This window comes from Prionailurus viverrinus, chromosome D4, assembly GCF_022837055.1.
Source record: "Prionailurus viverrinus isolate Anna chromosome D4, UM_Priviv_1.0, whole genome shotgun sequence".
In the NCBI taxonomy this organism is placed as follows: domain Eukaryota; kingdom Metazoa; phylum Chordata; class Mammalia; order Carnivora; family Felidae; genus Prionailurus; species Prionailurus viverrinus.
In genome coordinates this window covers 75711738-75727283 of record NC_062573.1, presented here as the reverse complement: position 1 = coordinate 75727283, position 15546 = coordinate 75711738, and the positions used below count along the sequence as shown (strand labels likewise).

General features: G+C 39.1%; 1 protein-coding gene across 6 annotated transcripts in view; it reads left to right on the top strand.

Moving 5' to 3' along the window:
- CFAP95 (cilia and flagella associated protein 95) overlaps nucleotides 1–15546 on the top strand; it is a 135683-nt gene that overhangs the window by 51653 nt on the left and 68484 nt on the right. For 2 of the 6 annotated variants that reach the window (XM_047831034.1, XM_047831033.1), the window contains exon 1: nucleotides 360–584. The exons of 2 other annotated variants lie outside the window; for them this stretch is intronic. In XM_047831034.1, the coding sequence (XP_047686990.1) occupies nucleotides 418–584 (167 nt within the window). In that variant the 5' untranslated portion in view covers nucleotides 360–417. Of the gene's footprint in view, nucleotides 1–359; nucleotides 585–7855; nucleotides 7924–15546 lie in introns of those variants that run through there. 2 more of the 6 variants (XM_047831037.1, XM_047831039.1) reach the window with 1 other exon arrangement.

The window sequence follows — 15546 nt, the reverse complement described above, 5'->3', positions numbered from 1 at the left end:
GATGGATGGTAAAAAAGAACTTCTGCACGTACAGCAGGAGCAGACCTGCTCTGGGCTCAAGTCCCCTTAGCCCCTAACTGACCCACGGGTCCCCCTTAACTCCACCGGCCACTCTGAGAAATAGGCTGGTAGGCGGGCGAAACTCCAGATCCCAGAATGCCGAGGACGTGCCTCCCAACCCCTCTGTAGCCGGTTCGCTCCTCATTGCATTCCGGGAAATGTAGTTTCTTTCTAATCAGTAACCCACACTCTTGGAAACCAGGGCTGTTAGGTTTAAGGGATCCGCCCCTCCAATGGCCCCGCCCTCTCCATTGACCCCGCCCCAGGTTGCCCAGGAGATGAGAGACGCCGAATCTTGGTCGGTGCTGCTGGCGTGGGGAGTATGATAGGTGCAAAAAGAAATCCTCCGAGGTCTGAATGTGGAGGTCATCCATGGAGAGTTCTGACAGCTTCTGCCAGGACTATTGCAGCAGTAGGCAATACGGGTTTGAGCTCGGACCCACGGACTTGCTGGAGCGCAAGGGCTCCCTGACCCTCCGCTCCCATCACAAGAAGTACTCGAAGCCAGTGTTGGTGTATTCTTGGTGAGCGAGCTCTCTGCAGTCCCCGGTCGCTGGGAGAAGGGATGGGGAGGAGAGGAAAGGACAGCAATAGAGGGCAAGGGTGGAGAGGCTGGAATAAACAGAGAAGAGAATAAAAGGGGGAAAAAGAAGAGAAGAGAAAGGAAAAGATGAGACAGGTGAAAAAACTGGGAGAGGTGACAAGGGAGACCAAAGAAAGGGAAACAGATCTTCGAAGTGGGGGTGGGAGGGGGGCATTGGGAGTTGGGGCAGCAGGAGGAGATAGGAAAGCCTCCAAAAGCAGCTCCCCAGACACACTGAGACCTGCTGCAGCCAGCTCCTGTCTACCAGAGGTCGTAGATTGCCCACACGGAGGATGGAGGCGAGGCTGTTTGCAGAGGCCTGGAAATCACGTTTCTGAGATAACTACTTAAAAAAGGAAGGGTCCATTAGGACACCAGGGGACAGCAGGAGGGAGATGGCTGTCCAGAGGATGGCCTCCAGGGCTGCCATTTCTTGGGGGCAGTGAAGCATACGGGATGATTTGAAAGAGGTCCCTAAATATTCCCTAGGCCACTAAGACTCTACTGGCCAGAGATTACAAACTGGCATCTCCCAGTGGCTAAGGCCAATGGACATAGTTTTTTTTTGTTTTTGTTTCTTTGTGGGTTTTTTTTTTTTTGCATGCACTGTATTTATTTTTTTTTAATTAACTGCCCACATTTAAAATTAAGAAGTAGTACATAAACCTTCAAGATTGTGTCTTCTCTTGAAAAGTTGAAGGGCCTGGCAGCAGAGGATTTATTCCTTCTTGCAGTTATTGGAACTGAGCACTGTCTACCCTATAAGATGGGAGTTCCTTCTCTGGGAATTTCACTCATAGAGGTTCTCGCCTGACTCCAGGAGGCATTTGATTTACTTCATCTGCTTTGGGTTTGGGAATTCAAATTCACCTAGAGATTCTCTTGCTTTATTAAATATTGCAGTGACTGATAGCAAAACCATGACAACTGGGAAAAAATTAGGCATTAGGGCATTTAGAACTTTGTCTTTTGGGTCATTTTCCTGTATTATTGACAATAATTACTTTCAGAGTATTTGGGATATTCTGAGGCAGAGGGTGGAGACAAGGGAAAAGATTGTCTCCTTTATACTTGCCTTTGAAAAAAGATGACTGATTTGACTTGACTCTAGCCCTAAGGCTAAGCCCTCCTTGATCCCATTCATTCATGTAATGTATGTGAGCCCTGCAGTTTGTGTCGTGCAAACTTTCTACAGCCTACCCACTTTCCTATAAGTCCACTCCCCTAATTTGACTTTTTATCCCTAAAACTGACTCTCTGCCTATTTTGAACTCAATGTTAGAAGCTGGATAGATTTGGAACCCAATGCTATATAGGGAGATAGAAAATCCTCTCTTAGCTTCATACTGGGCTTACCTCACAGACTTCAAGTAAAACACTTAGCTCTTGCGTGATTTTGTTACTCTGTGAAGATGAGGTCATAATATAAATCACTATTAGAAATGATTGTTAAAGAGAAAGAACTTTGTCAAAGACAAAGAAGAACTGCTTCTCTCTTATACACTACCATGACTTGTGGACATCATAGATATCAATAGCAGAACTACAGAAGAGCATAAATGAGAAGGAGATGAGGAATTTGGTGGGGGAGAAGTGTGGTGCGACATGGAAGTCATCTGGTCACTGCTGAAAACGTAGAGTTCTCATGCTGTTGGTTTTAGAAAGAACATTTGGGAGCAGAAGGAAATAAATTCAATTCAAGAAACATTCATGTGTCATGCACTTTGCTATGTGTTCGAGACACAGAGGTAAAGTAGATTCAATGAGTTAATTTGGCAAAAGCATTTAACACCATGCCTGGACATAGTAAGTGGTCAGTAATACATGGCAGCTAATACTAACTTTTTAAGATAATATAATAGTTAAACACTTGGACTCTAGGTTTCAATACCATTTCTGCAACATGTGATATGGCAAGTGACATGACTGCTCTGGGCCTCTGTTTCTAGCACTGTAAAATGGGGATGATAGGATTATTGTAAGATTAAACACAATATTGTACACGAAGCACTTTTTAACATATGACCTGGCACATCATAAGCACAGTAAAGCTTATATACATGTATTAGGACATGGTCATGGACCTCAATGAATTTCATAGATCAGTTAAGAAGAATACCAATAAATTCAGTGTAATTGATTTGTGCTAGATAGAGATGAGTATAAGAGGCAAATGTAACAGGAAGCAGAGGTTTGTGTGTGTGTGTGGCGGGGGGGGGGGGGGGGGGGGGGCGGTTCCCGAGCAGGGTTTAGAAGGAAGAATAGGAGTTCCATAGGTGCACAAAAGAAAAAAGGTAAGTGCAATGGAATAGTCAGAAGCAACATCATAGGGAAATAGAAATAATTCTCTACAGTGGGTAAGTACAGTGGATTTGCAGATTCTGTATTTGTGAATTTGCCTGCTTGCTAAAATTTATTTATAACCCCAAATCAATACTAAAGGCATTTTCATGGTCATTTATGGACATGCACAGAGAGACAAAATTTTTGAGTCACTCTTCCTCCCCTCTCCCACACTCCCTCAATGGTCCCAGGTGAGATCAGACAAAGTGGACATTCTGCGTTCTTATTTCAGCTATCAACTGTAAACAAATGGGTTTTTTTCCCCCACCACAGTCTATTGAGCATTTTTGTGCTTTTTATGGGTGATTTCATTGTTAATATGGCCCCCATATTACTGAAGTGCTGTCTAGTGTTCTTAAGTGCAAAAAGGCCGTGATGTGCAGGATGCAGAAAATATGTGTTAAATAAACTTCATTCAGTCATGAGTTATAGTGCAGTTGGCAGTGAGTTCAATGTTAATGAGTCAGAAAAATATATTAAATAAAATATATTTAAACAGAAACATACATAAAACCAGGTTATATATTGATTGGTTGATGAAAATGTGACCAGAGGCTCACAGGAACCTACTCCTTTATTTCCCCTAGGAGTAATGGTTCACTATTTGCTGATTATTTGTGACAACTTTATAAAACATAGCATCCTCAAATAATGAGAACTGATCATAAAATGTGAGAAACATTTACATTTCTTTGACTGGGCTGTGCCGCTGGCATCCTTATTTTCCTTCTGTAGCCAACTAGTCACCAAGATCTATCTTAAAAAAAAAAAAAACTGTGTGAAGTTCAAATTGTATCAACTTCCAAATGCATAATCTAATCAACCATTATCTTTTTATGCATTCCAGTCATAATTGTTTGCTTTCTATTAACTTGTTATATATTAAAACTTTTATTAAATTTTAATCTTTTATGAATGACTTTAATTGATGAATACTTACTATCTATGATATACCATTTGGATGACCTCTCGACTGAGTATTTGATCAGTTAAGTTACTGTACCTCTAGGCTTCCAAAGTAGAATCTGTAACTGGGAAAAATTTTGCTTTACCTCTTATATAGCTTAAACATTTGCATGATTCCTGTGTTTCTGTTTTTGTCGCTTGTAATGCAAGTCTGTCTGAAAACCATCTGTATATAATAGACCTGGTGAAGTGATATACCCAGCATGGTTGTTAAAAGTATCTCCGGTCCGTTATTAGAATAAGACATTGCCTCGGCACCATATCCTCCTTGGAGCTGGAGTGATGGACACAGCATATCACCTGCATCACACTGATGCTTCTGTGTCACAGAGACCTTTCCTAGAAATTATTTTTCTCCATTCATGTAGCGTATGTGGAGCTGTATCATCAGATGGCTCCATGAGAATTCCGAGCTGAGGGGAAATCTTCTCTTGGGATATCTTCCCACTCATTGGAATGATGGAATACTAAGAGCCAGAACAGCTAGATTTGCCCTTAATGAAAATTCTCTGGTGTGAGGCTGCTTCTTATATTGTTATGTATGTATTTTAACCCATCTCTTCATTGCCCAAATCGACATCAGGTAATAAGTGATGATAATTTAAAGTCTAAAAAATCATTTGAGTCTCCATGGAGACAGTTCATGCTCTGGTCTCCATGGTGACACCTAGAGTTTTAAGACCTCAGGTTAATTTTATGTATATGTAATTTCAATTACTTTTCTCCCCTGCCTAAGCCCTCGGTAAAGAGCCTGTGCAGTTTACTCTTCCATTTCCTCACCTCCCTCCCCATAATAGGAAGAAAACAGAAAGAGAAAGGAAAAGAAGGATGAAAAATAAAATGCAGTGATAATTGTGGGGTAGGGAACTTCATAGTTTTACAGATTTCTTTGGAAAATCATTTGGATTGGGGAAAGAAAGAGCTTTCTGTGATGCTCTTCAGACTCACACTCTATTGTGTCGTCTGAACAGGGTACAGTTAAGGTACTCCACAAGCAGGGGAGAACCTAGTTTCAAGGCAGCTAGATATCATTAGTGTCCTTCTGAAGAAAATAGAACTGTGTTTTCTAATTTGCTGTATCATTCCACCTGTACTTAACCAGTGACTTTCTCAGGGACTAACCTGGAAGTATTTGGAGTTCTTCACATGACTCAGGGCCATGCTAGAGTTACACAGACCTTCTCTAGCCAGCATCCCCCTCCTCCCTCCAGCATAGACTTTGGAGAGAAGAGAGAAGAGCCTTTAGAGAGGCTTTTTCGTTTGTTTGTTTTTTGGCCAATAATGAGAGGTGAGAAGAGCAAACCTCAGGACAAGGCGTAAAGACACCGCAGGTGCTCAGTTAACATTCATCAAAGAAATGAACAAATGAGCGGGCAGAATGAACACAGAAACCCAAAAGGCACTGGGATGGGACCCTCTATTTTATGCTGTAAAAATGCCTGGAGGTAAACAGTCTACAGGATAGCACAAACTCATAATAAAGCCAGAATCCATTTTCACAGCCACGATCCTGATGTAATAGGATGACGCTGAAGTATGTTTGGTCACCTCTATGTAAGTGAGCTTCGAGGGATATAATGTACTCCTCTTCTGATTTGAATGGTGAAGAATTTAAAATAGAGCTCAACTTGTACTCTTACTAGTTGCGGTGCTTAACTTATCAGGGACTGACAGGTACTAAGAAGAAATTGAGTTTATATAGAGACAAACGAATTTACACTTGAAAGAGATATTTTTATTTCTTAACTCCTGCTTAAAAAAAACAATTCTAAATTATATCATGTGACCATCTGAGATGGCATTATAGTGGACCAATGACATGAAATATATTCACCATCAAGTAGATAGCAGAACTAGAAATTTGCACACAACTCAGATGCATATATAAAATTTATTTTCTAAAATTGATCCTGATGGCTTTTCAATTGTTAGCTACTAGGAAAAAATTCAAACTTGCCAACTAAAGAGCATCTCGGTCTCTTCAAGTTTAAACAGCTTGTTTTAAGTTAAAATTGTCTCTTTCAGAAGAGTGCCCACCATTTCTGAGTCCTTCGTCCTCTCCTCTCCTTTCCCCAGTGGATCTGTGTGTGTGAGGGACTGAGATGGTGTGTTATTTTGGAGGTGGGGAGAGGGGCCCCCAGATCTATGTGTGGGTCCTTGTTGTTGCTCACGTCCTCCTTTGTTCAACTTCTGACCCTGCTCCTGGTGAGTTTGTGACCAATAGACTTTGTGGAGGACTGGATGTCTCTGCTTACAGTCTTAGTTCCACTTTTGTTCTTGCTGGCTCTACGGATCCCCCTGTCATGCTTCTCCTCCCCAAGCCCCTGACTTAGGCTGGTCACCCCATAGCCACTGTGCTAGGGGCATGTCATCCCTCAACATGGCTCCCCGCAGCTGGCGCTCTGACAGCTTCCGTCAAATGCCCCTTGGAGACGGTGTGTGCGTGCTGTGCTCTGCCCAGGAGAGTTTATTCCCATTGGCCTGAGAATTATTAAAAGTGTTTTTCTTCACTTTCTCAAGTGATCTCCTTTAAAACCTAAATTAGAAGGTCACCTTATCTGAGCCATGTTTGGGAGCTCCTGGGTCATGTTAATAGAAGCTTGAGACATGTAGACCTTTTATTTCTCCACAGTGACTGACTTTCAAGAAAAATAATACCTCACTTAGGACTCAAAAATTCCATTTGGTTATTCAGAAGTTAATCAGCATGCTTCATTTTCCTTCATATTCCTGTCAAAACAATCCTAAATCTTCCCAAGACAAATGTGGATGCCTTTAATTTATTAGAGCAAAGGTATTTTACAGAGGTAAACAAAGAAAGGTGAAAAGATGAATATTTGAAAATATAATCCCGCTATGAGTAAGTGAAAAAAAAAACAGGATTTAATGAATTCCTTTGTTAAAAGTGTAGGTCTATATGCTTTGAAAAGAGATTGAAAGAACATTCACCATAGAACACAAAATACTTATTACTGGATGGTAGGTACATTTATGGATTATTTGTCTTTTTCTTTTTTCCTCTTTGCCACTTCTTCATTTTCCACAATGAACATGTATTATCTGCATAATAAGAATAAAGTAAAATTACTTTTAAAATTTTGATGTCATTTGCCGCAGCTTTTCCCTGAAGCAGACATTCTCTAAATGATCAGAATGTAGACACAGTGTTTCATCTCTTTTAGAGTCTGAGTCACTCTTCATGGTTTATTATGAGTCTTTTTAAAATATCTTTTTAATTGCTAGTTTTATGTTGGGTAAAAAGGATGATGTTATTCACATTCATTCGGTTTAACCACCCTTTCATTCTTGTCTCTGTTCTATAATGGTAGCTCCTACGCCACAGTTATTTTTAATCTAGTCCTACATTCTTATTCCTCAACATACGCACATACCCACAAATGATCTTCAATGTAGTAGTTTTGGGGAGAAGCACCTTATTTTCTATTTTTAAGATGAAATCTAGGACACACTGTATCCTTTTGCCCTGACTGAATTTTTCTTTCAGTGCTGCTCTCTTTCATGAAATTCCAATCAAGTTCTCTTCCTGAAAACCGGTGGTTGTAGGATTGTTGTGCCTTGACCTTTATGTGAGGTTTTGCTTAACTTAATTGGCGGCCAAAGTAAAATGTCTTGCAAGTTTTGCTTGCAAGATGGATCCTTGTAAGGCAGAGTATGATGGAATGGGCATTTCCACATATGGGTGCACTTAGATTAGGAAAGATCATTGCTGTAGACAAGTCCCTCTGAACCAACCCTCTACTTACTCTCGGGACCATCTCTCACCTGGGCCACAGGAGCCACCAAAGGCCACTCTACATCATAATGCTGCTGAAGTCTTTCCTCTCACAGACAGTCACAAATACTTTTCCACTAAACTTTCTTTCTCTTACTGATGATCCCTTTCTAGGTAAGGGTGTAGGGAATGAGGGAGGGAGTAAGAAGAATTTGGGGTCCAGTAACATTTCGATAAGGTGAGATTCAGTCTATGGACACTGTGATACCCAGGCTCAGGGTTCAAGGTTTTTAACAGCACTAGAACTAGTATTATTAGATAAACTTCTCTGAGTTGGCCAGGGAAGTCACGTGTCGGTACTATTGTCTGTGTGTACTGCTCAGACTTCTTTTGGTTGCAAGTGACAAATACTCAGCTTGCACTAGCCTAAGGAAGCAAGAGAATGAATCGGCTGGTTACAGTCATGAAATGGTTGATTACCAGGTAAGGAGGACAAGGGTGCAGCTCCACCTTAAGAACAACCGTAATAAAAGATGCAAATGCAACCAGGTCTCATTTAGTTTCTCCTCTTTCCTCCTCTTTGTGTACTTGCTTCATCTTATCATTGAAAACTATGGAAAGCATGGCTGCCGCAGTTCTGGAATTTATATCTGATATATCTTTATCTTTATCCTACAATAAAAAGTTGATTTTAATGTGTTTTCAGTATTGAATACAAAAATTCCAGGTTAGATATCCTGTCTTGGACCACATATCTCTGTGGGGTCATCTGAATAGGCAAGGTTAGGTGGAAATATGGCAGCTCTCCAGTAACAATGGAACAAGATGAATATACTAGGAGAAAGGAGTGCTGAGCTGAAAATCCTATAAGTATCTACTATATCCCATTCTATCCTAAGATATCTACTGTATCTGCTATATCCTATAGAGAGGTACTGTAGTGGGGAATGAATTCCATGTTCCAAACACCCCATTTTATAGCAAAAGTTTAGAAAATATGCACTAATATATTAGGGATTTCCTACATTAGCTGTTACTTTGACTTTAAACTTTCCACCACCCCACTCAACCAGCACCTACACAATACGCTTTTAAAAACTTGATCTTAGATGTAATGTGAAAAGATGTAATGTAAAAAGAAATCTTGTGAAGACATTAGATAAATATATTTTTACAATGCTTTGAAAACTTTACTCTGAATAGATTTGAATATTATATTACTAGGTTTTTTTAGATACTAATATTTTCTACTGTTTTCTTTATTTAATTTTCAAATAAAATTACATTTTAATTATTAGTCACATATTACATTTCTTTATTTTGACTTAACTAAGTTTTGATGCATTAACAATTAATTGGCAGAAGAATTATAATATGTTTCTTTGGTAAGATGTTAGATCCCCAATCAGATTGTTCTAGGTTCAATCAAACGGAAGAATTAACATAATATCACTTACTTATTGCAAAGAATTTAGCTTTCTTTTATAGAAAGTGGTAGGAAGAAGATTTTGAAATTAAAATGTATGAATGACTTGTCAGAATTTTTTAAACATTTGGAAAAATACTGAGGTGCTCAACCAGGAACCAGAAGCGTTAAATGAGCTTTTGGAAAAAAAAAAATCACTTAAAAAATGTTTATATTTCTAAATAGCTCTGTTTTTGTTTAAAATATCATTTGTTTTAAAAATATATTTATTAAACCACTGCTATGTTGCAGGCACTCTGCTGGGTCTGAGATTTGGCAGTTTTAGGTCAAGATTACTATGTGACAGGAGTGGGCAAGGCTGACCAGGCAAATACTACGCACTGTGTTATGTGCTAGGAGTAGGGTAAGCAGGGTGTTCTGGGAACATCCAAGAGGAGCACTTAGGCCTTTTGGACCAGGTAGAGCTTTCTAGAGGAGGTCATCCTAACTCCTAGGGGCTCACATGGAAAACTAAAGGTGGCATGTTAGCTAGTTCTCAGTGGAGAGCATTACTACCCCTTCCACTAGAGTGTTAGGTAATAGGTGTGGACATTTTTTATTGTGTAATTATCAGTATCTAGTAATGTAAAATGTGTGATTACAAGAATTGTGACTCTTAAATTTTTTTTTTAATGTTTATTTTTGAGACAGAGACAGAGAAAGACAGAGTGTGAGCAGGGGAGGGACAAAGAGAGAGGGAGACACAAAATCCGAAGCAGGCTCCAGTCTCTGAGCTGTCAGCACAGAGCCTGACGTGGGGCTCAACTTGTGAACTGCGAGATCATGACCTGAGCCGAAGTTGGACGCTCAACTGACAGAGCCACCCAGGTGCTCCAAGAATTGTGACTCTTAGTTTTAGGAATGGTCATAGCATCTTAATGGCATTTAACCATCTATTTATGTGATGCCTAAGTTACATATCCATAATTATAGCCAGATGAGTGGGGACAACAGAGCTAATATATATCTAGGGCCAACACATTCAGGTCAGCTAATTTACATATGGCCATTCATAACAAGGGTGTGAACAGAAAAACTCCATGGTGTGTGACCATCACAGAAAAGGAATTCTCTACTCATTACTGTCTAAGAATCCTGAACTTTCAGAACTTAGTGGCACCTACTCTCAGTGTAGAAGTGCATGCCAGCAAAGCAACCAAAATTTCATGCAGGCAATCTAGAGATGAACATATTGTGGCCTTCTATCTAGACCTCAATAGAAGTATATGTATTGTGTGATTTATTAGAGAGATCTAATGTAATCTAACCTAATCTATTGCATGGGTTTTTTAAATTGTATTTGTGTGTGTTAAACCATCTTATAATAAGTATAAATAATTTGGAAAGGCTGCCTGTGGTTGTTTTACACTTATGTCAAAGTGAGTGTAGTGAATGTAAGTAGCATGATCCACTGTAGGTCCTATTGACCTTATCCATACCTTTGTACCTCTGACACTTGAGGACATCAAGGCAAGTCAAACATTCTTCTAGACATTAAGATACAGATAAGAAATTTCCTTCTACAATAAAATCATCCAGGCCTTGTCCTGTTTGGCAGACAACTCTTTTTTTCTTTGACAGCATTCTCTATTCTTTATTTGAGAATTGTCTATTTAGACTTTCTGTCTCTACTGAGGACAATTTTGGTAAATTGCTTTTCTTAGAAAGTTACAAGTGCTATCTAGCTTTCCAAATATATTTGCATAGAGTTATGGAAAGTAGTCTTTAATGCTTTAAAATTTTTTGTTCTATTTTGATGGCTATATCCTATTTTAACAACCTTATTAAGATATAACTCACACACTATACATATCAACCTTTTAAATTGTGTAATTCAGTGGCTTTTAGTATATTCACCTAGTTGAACATCTATCAAAGCAATTGACTTGAGAACATTTTGATTAACATCAAAAGAAATCTTGTTCCTTTTATCTGTTACTCCTGAATCCACTCCCCCTGCCCTCACCAATCCTCAAGCCCTAGAAACCACTAATCTACTTTCTGTCTGTGTAGATTTGCCAATTCTGAACCTTTCATATGAATGGAATAAAATAATATACTGTTCTATGTGACTGGCTTTTTTTTTTACTTGGCATAATGTTTTCAAGTTTCATCCATGTTGTAGCATGCATCAATACTCCATTTCCTTTTATTGCCTAATAATATTCCATAATGTGGATATTATATCACTCTATTTTGTTTATATCTCCCCTACCCTTTTTCTTGATTATTAGATGTTTGTCCATTTTGCTTACTTGTTTATTCTGTTTTCTAAAATATTTAATTCTGCTTTTATCTGCTTTTTTAATCTTGAATTATTGTACATTCTGGTTTCTTTTGGCTTGATCTATTTCTATGTTTTTGAATTAGATGTTTTACTTATATTCATTTCATTTTTCTTGATATAAGTACTTAAAGCTTAGAAATTTTTTCTGTCTACTGGTATAGCTATATCCTATGGCTTCTTGTAAGTGATATTTCAATTTATTGGTATTTTTTAGAAATTCAGCAATTTAAGTTTGCATTGATCTTTGATTCAAGAGTAGTTTGATAAAGTGTTTAAATATTTTCGGATTGAAGAAGGATCTCTTTAAAAATGTGTTACTCAGGGTCTTTTGTAATTCCATGCAAATTTTAGGATTGTTTGTTCTAGCTTTGAGAATAGCCAAAGTAATTTTGAAAAAGAAAACCAAAGCGGGAGGCATCACAATCCCAGACTTTAGCCTCTACTACAAAGCTGTAATCATCAAGACAGTATGGTATTGGCAGAAAAACAGACACATAGACCAGTGGGATAGAATAGAAAACCCAGAATTGGACACACAAATGTATGGCCAACTAATCTTTGACAAAGCAGGAAAGAATATCCAATGGAAAAAAGACAGTCTCTTTAGCAAATGGTGCTGGGAGAATTGGACAGCAACATGCGGAAGAATGAAACTAGACCACCTTCTTACACCATGCCAAAAATAAACTCAAAATGGATGAAAGACCTAAATGTGAGACAGGAAACTGAGGAGAAAACAGGCAACAACCTCTTTGCCTCAGCCAAAGCAATTTCTTACTCAACACATCTCCAAAGTTAAGGGAATTAAAAGCAAAAATGAACTGTTGGGGCCTCACCAAGATAAAAAGTTTCTGCACTGCAAAGGAAACAATCAACAAAACTAAAAGGCAACCGATGGAATGGAAGAAGATACGTGCAAATGACATATCAGATAAAGTGTTAGTATCAAAAATCTGTAAAGGACTTATCAAACTCAACACCTGAAAAACAAATAATCCAGTGAAGAAATGGGCAGAGGACATGAATAGACCCTTTTCCAAAGAAGACACCCAGATGGCCAACAGACATACGAAAAGATGCTCAACATCACTCATCATCAGGGAAATACAAATCAAAACCACACTGAGATACCACCTCACACCAATCAGAGTGGCTAAAATTAACAACTCAGGAAACAACAGATGCTGGTGTGGATGTGGAGAAACGGGAATCCGCTTGCACTGTTCGTGGGAATGCAAACTGGTGCAGCCACTCTGGAAAACACTATGGAGGTTCCTTTTACAAATTAAAAATAGAAATACCCTATGACCCAGCAATAGCGCTACTAGGAATTTATCCAAAGGATACAGGAGTGCTGATTCATAGGGACACATGTACCCTAATGTTTATAGCAGCACTTTCAACAATAGCCAAATTGTGGAAAGAGCCTAAATGTCTATCAGCTGATGAATGGATAAAGAAGATGTGGTTTATATATACAATGGAATACTACTTGGCAATGAGAAAGAATGAAATCATGCCATTTGCAGCAACGTGGATGGGACTGGAGAGTGTTATGCTAAGTGAAATAAGTCATGCGGAGAAAGAGAGATACCATATGTTTTCACTCATATGTGGATCTTGAGAAACTTAACAGAAGACCATGGGGGAGGGGAAGGAAAAAAAAAAGTTAGAGAGGGAGAGAGCCAAACCATAAGAGACTTTTAAAAACTGAGAATAAACTGAGGGTTGATGGGGGGTGGGAGGGAGGGGAGGGTGGGTGATGGGTATTGAGGAGGGCACCTGTTGGGATGAGCACTGGGTGTTGTATGTAAGTGATGAATCACGGGAATCTACCCCCAAAACCAAGAGCACACTGTACACACTGTGTGTTTTATTACATTGTCATTTATATCTTTTAAACATAAAAATATTTGTTCTTAATTTTTGTAAAAGTTACATGTGTTGTGTTCAGGTAGGACACCAAAAATTGGCTTCACTCTTTCCATATACAGTATTCAGTCATTTATGCAAGGATAATGACCCAAACTCTACCCAGTCGCAGGTCAAAAGTTCAAGATCTCCACATGTTATGCTATTGTCTCTCTATGAAATCTAGCTGTAGCTCTACTTGCTTCAAAAACCTGTAAAGCAAAAAGACAATTTTTTTTCTCCCAATACATAATGGCAGGACATGGACGGATAACTGGAATAAGCACTCTTGGTCAGAAAGAGGAAGGACAGAAGTGACAGAAATGTCATTTGTCCACAGTCATTCTTAAATCCTGTCAGGTATGCATTGTTTGAGAGCCCATTGGTGCCAGGAATGTTCTTTGTTAGATTCTGATTCTGTTAGATCCAATTCTGCTTTCTGAAAGCAGGCTCCCTTTCCCATTGTTCTCTGTGGTCTTTGGCTGTGCTCAGTGTGTGATCTTTTCTATTATTCTCCTTGACCACACCTGCAATGGATGTTGTAAACTATGCTCTTCTGTGAGCTGTTCGGCTTTCTCCGTTCATTTCCTATTTCCAAAAGTTTGGGAGCCTAAGGATATTTTAAAGGATTTTAAGTGCAGACTCCTGGCTTATTTGGAAGAACAATTTTTAAGAACTTCACCAGTATTTTTGTTTGAATCCAGATAGTTCCAACTGCTAATAACCTCACAATTCTTTCTAGTCAGAATTCTGCTATATTTCCTTATTTTTTCTCCTCATAATATCTCGATTATCACTCTGAGACTGCTGTAGTTACAGAAATTAGAAGCCGTGGGAATTTCTGCATGGCTATCTCCTTAGGCAGATGTTTGTTTAAATACAACTTAATTCATGGGGAGTGTCTAACAATGGGGTGAACATTGCTGTGAAGCTCAGCTTTGATAGAACTTTGTCTCGAAAAGATCTCAGTTTTCTCTCTTACTGTTTGAAATCTAAAAGTTGCTGACTCTTCCAACTTTTCAGGTCCCAAATTTCGGGAATCTCTCATTTCCCTTATCTTCTTGTAAATCAGCCAACTTTCTGAATTTACCTCTCTCTCTTTTATAAATACCTTGGCAAAAAGCAATCACAGTTCACACATAGAATTAACAAACTTTGTCCCAATCTCTTTCTCTGGCTGTTCTAGGTACATGAGTTGACTCTTTACCTACTGGAGCTTTGAATTGTTTTGCCTTTCCAGCCTGCAATATCAGTTACCTATTGTCTTTGCCTGCCTTTTCCAATGCCATATATTTTAGATTTTTGTTACAATAATACCCACCCACTTTTGGTACTGATTTCTGTGTTAGAATAGGCTAAACTTGGGGCACCTGGGTGGCGCAGTCGGTTAAGCGTCCGACTTCAGCCAGGTCACGATCTCGCGGTCGTGAGTTCGAGCCCCGCGTCGGGCTCTGGACTGATGGCTCAGAGCCTGGAGCCTGTTTCTGATTCTGTGTCTCCCTCTCTCTCTGCCCCTCCCCCATTCATGCTCTGTCTCTCTCTGTCCCAAAAATAAATAAAAAACGTGGAAAAAAAAATTAAAAAAAAAAAAAAAAAAAAAAAGAATAGGCTAAACTTAATCCGTGATAACAGCCCTGCAAATCTCAGTAGCTTAAGCACATAAAGGTTTACTTCTTGCTCTCACAAAGTTGACTGTAGGTTGTTGGTGGGGAGTAGGCGCTCCTCCACATAGATACTCTGCAATTCAGGATGATTTAGGCTCTATCATCTAGGAAGTCATGGACTGCTCCGGCAGCGGAAGAAAGAGTTGAGAATTGTAAAAGAGCTTTCACTGTCAAAGAAATGACATCTGTTACTTCAGCTAAAATTTATTTTATTATCCAGTACTAATCAAATGGCGCCACTAACTGCAAGAGAGCTGAGAATTTTAACCTCTTGTGTTCCCAGGAAAGAAAGAGAAAGTATACTAGCAAGCACAATGTCTATCACATATGAAAGACTTTCTTATAAAACTCCCCTCCTAGGTGGGCTCTAGGGCCAGAGTTTTGTCCTTCCAAACCTGAGATTGTTGCTCATGTGCAGTGTTGGCAAACACCTCAAGGGCATCAGCAGATTTAGTGTTTTGAAATTCTACTTAACCCTTTGGTTATAGGCTTTCATCCAAAAATTGGCCGGGAAATTCCCCCACTGGATTTTCA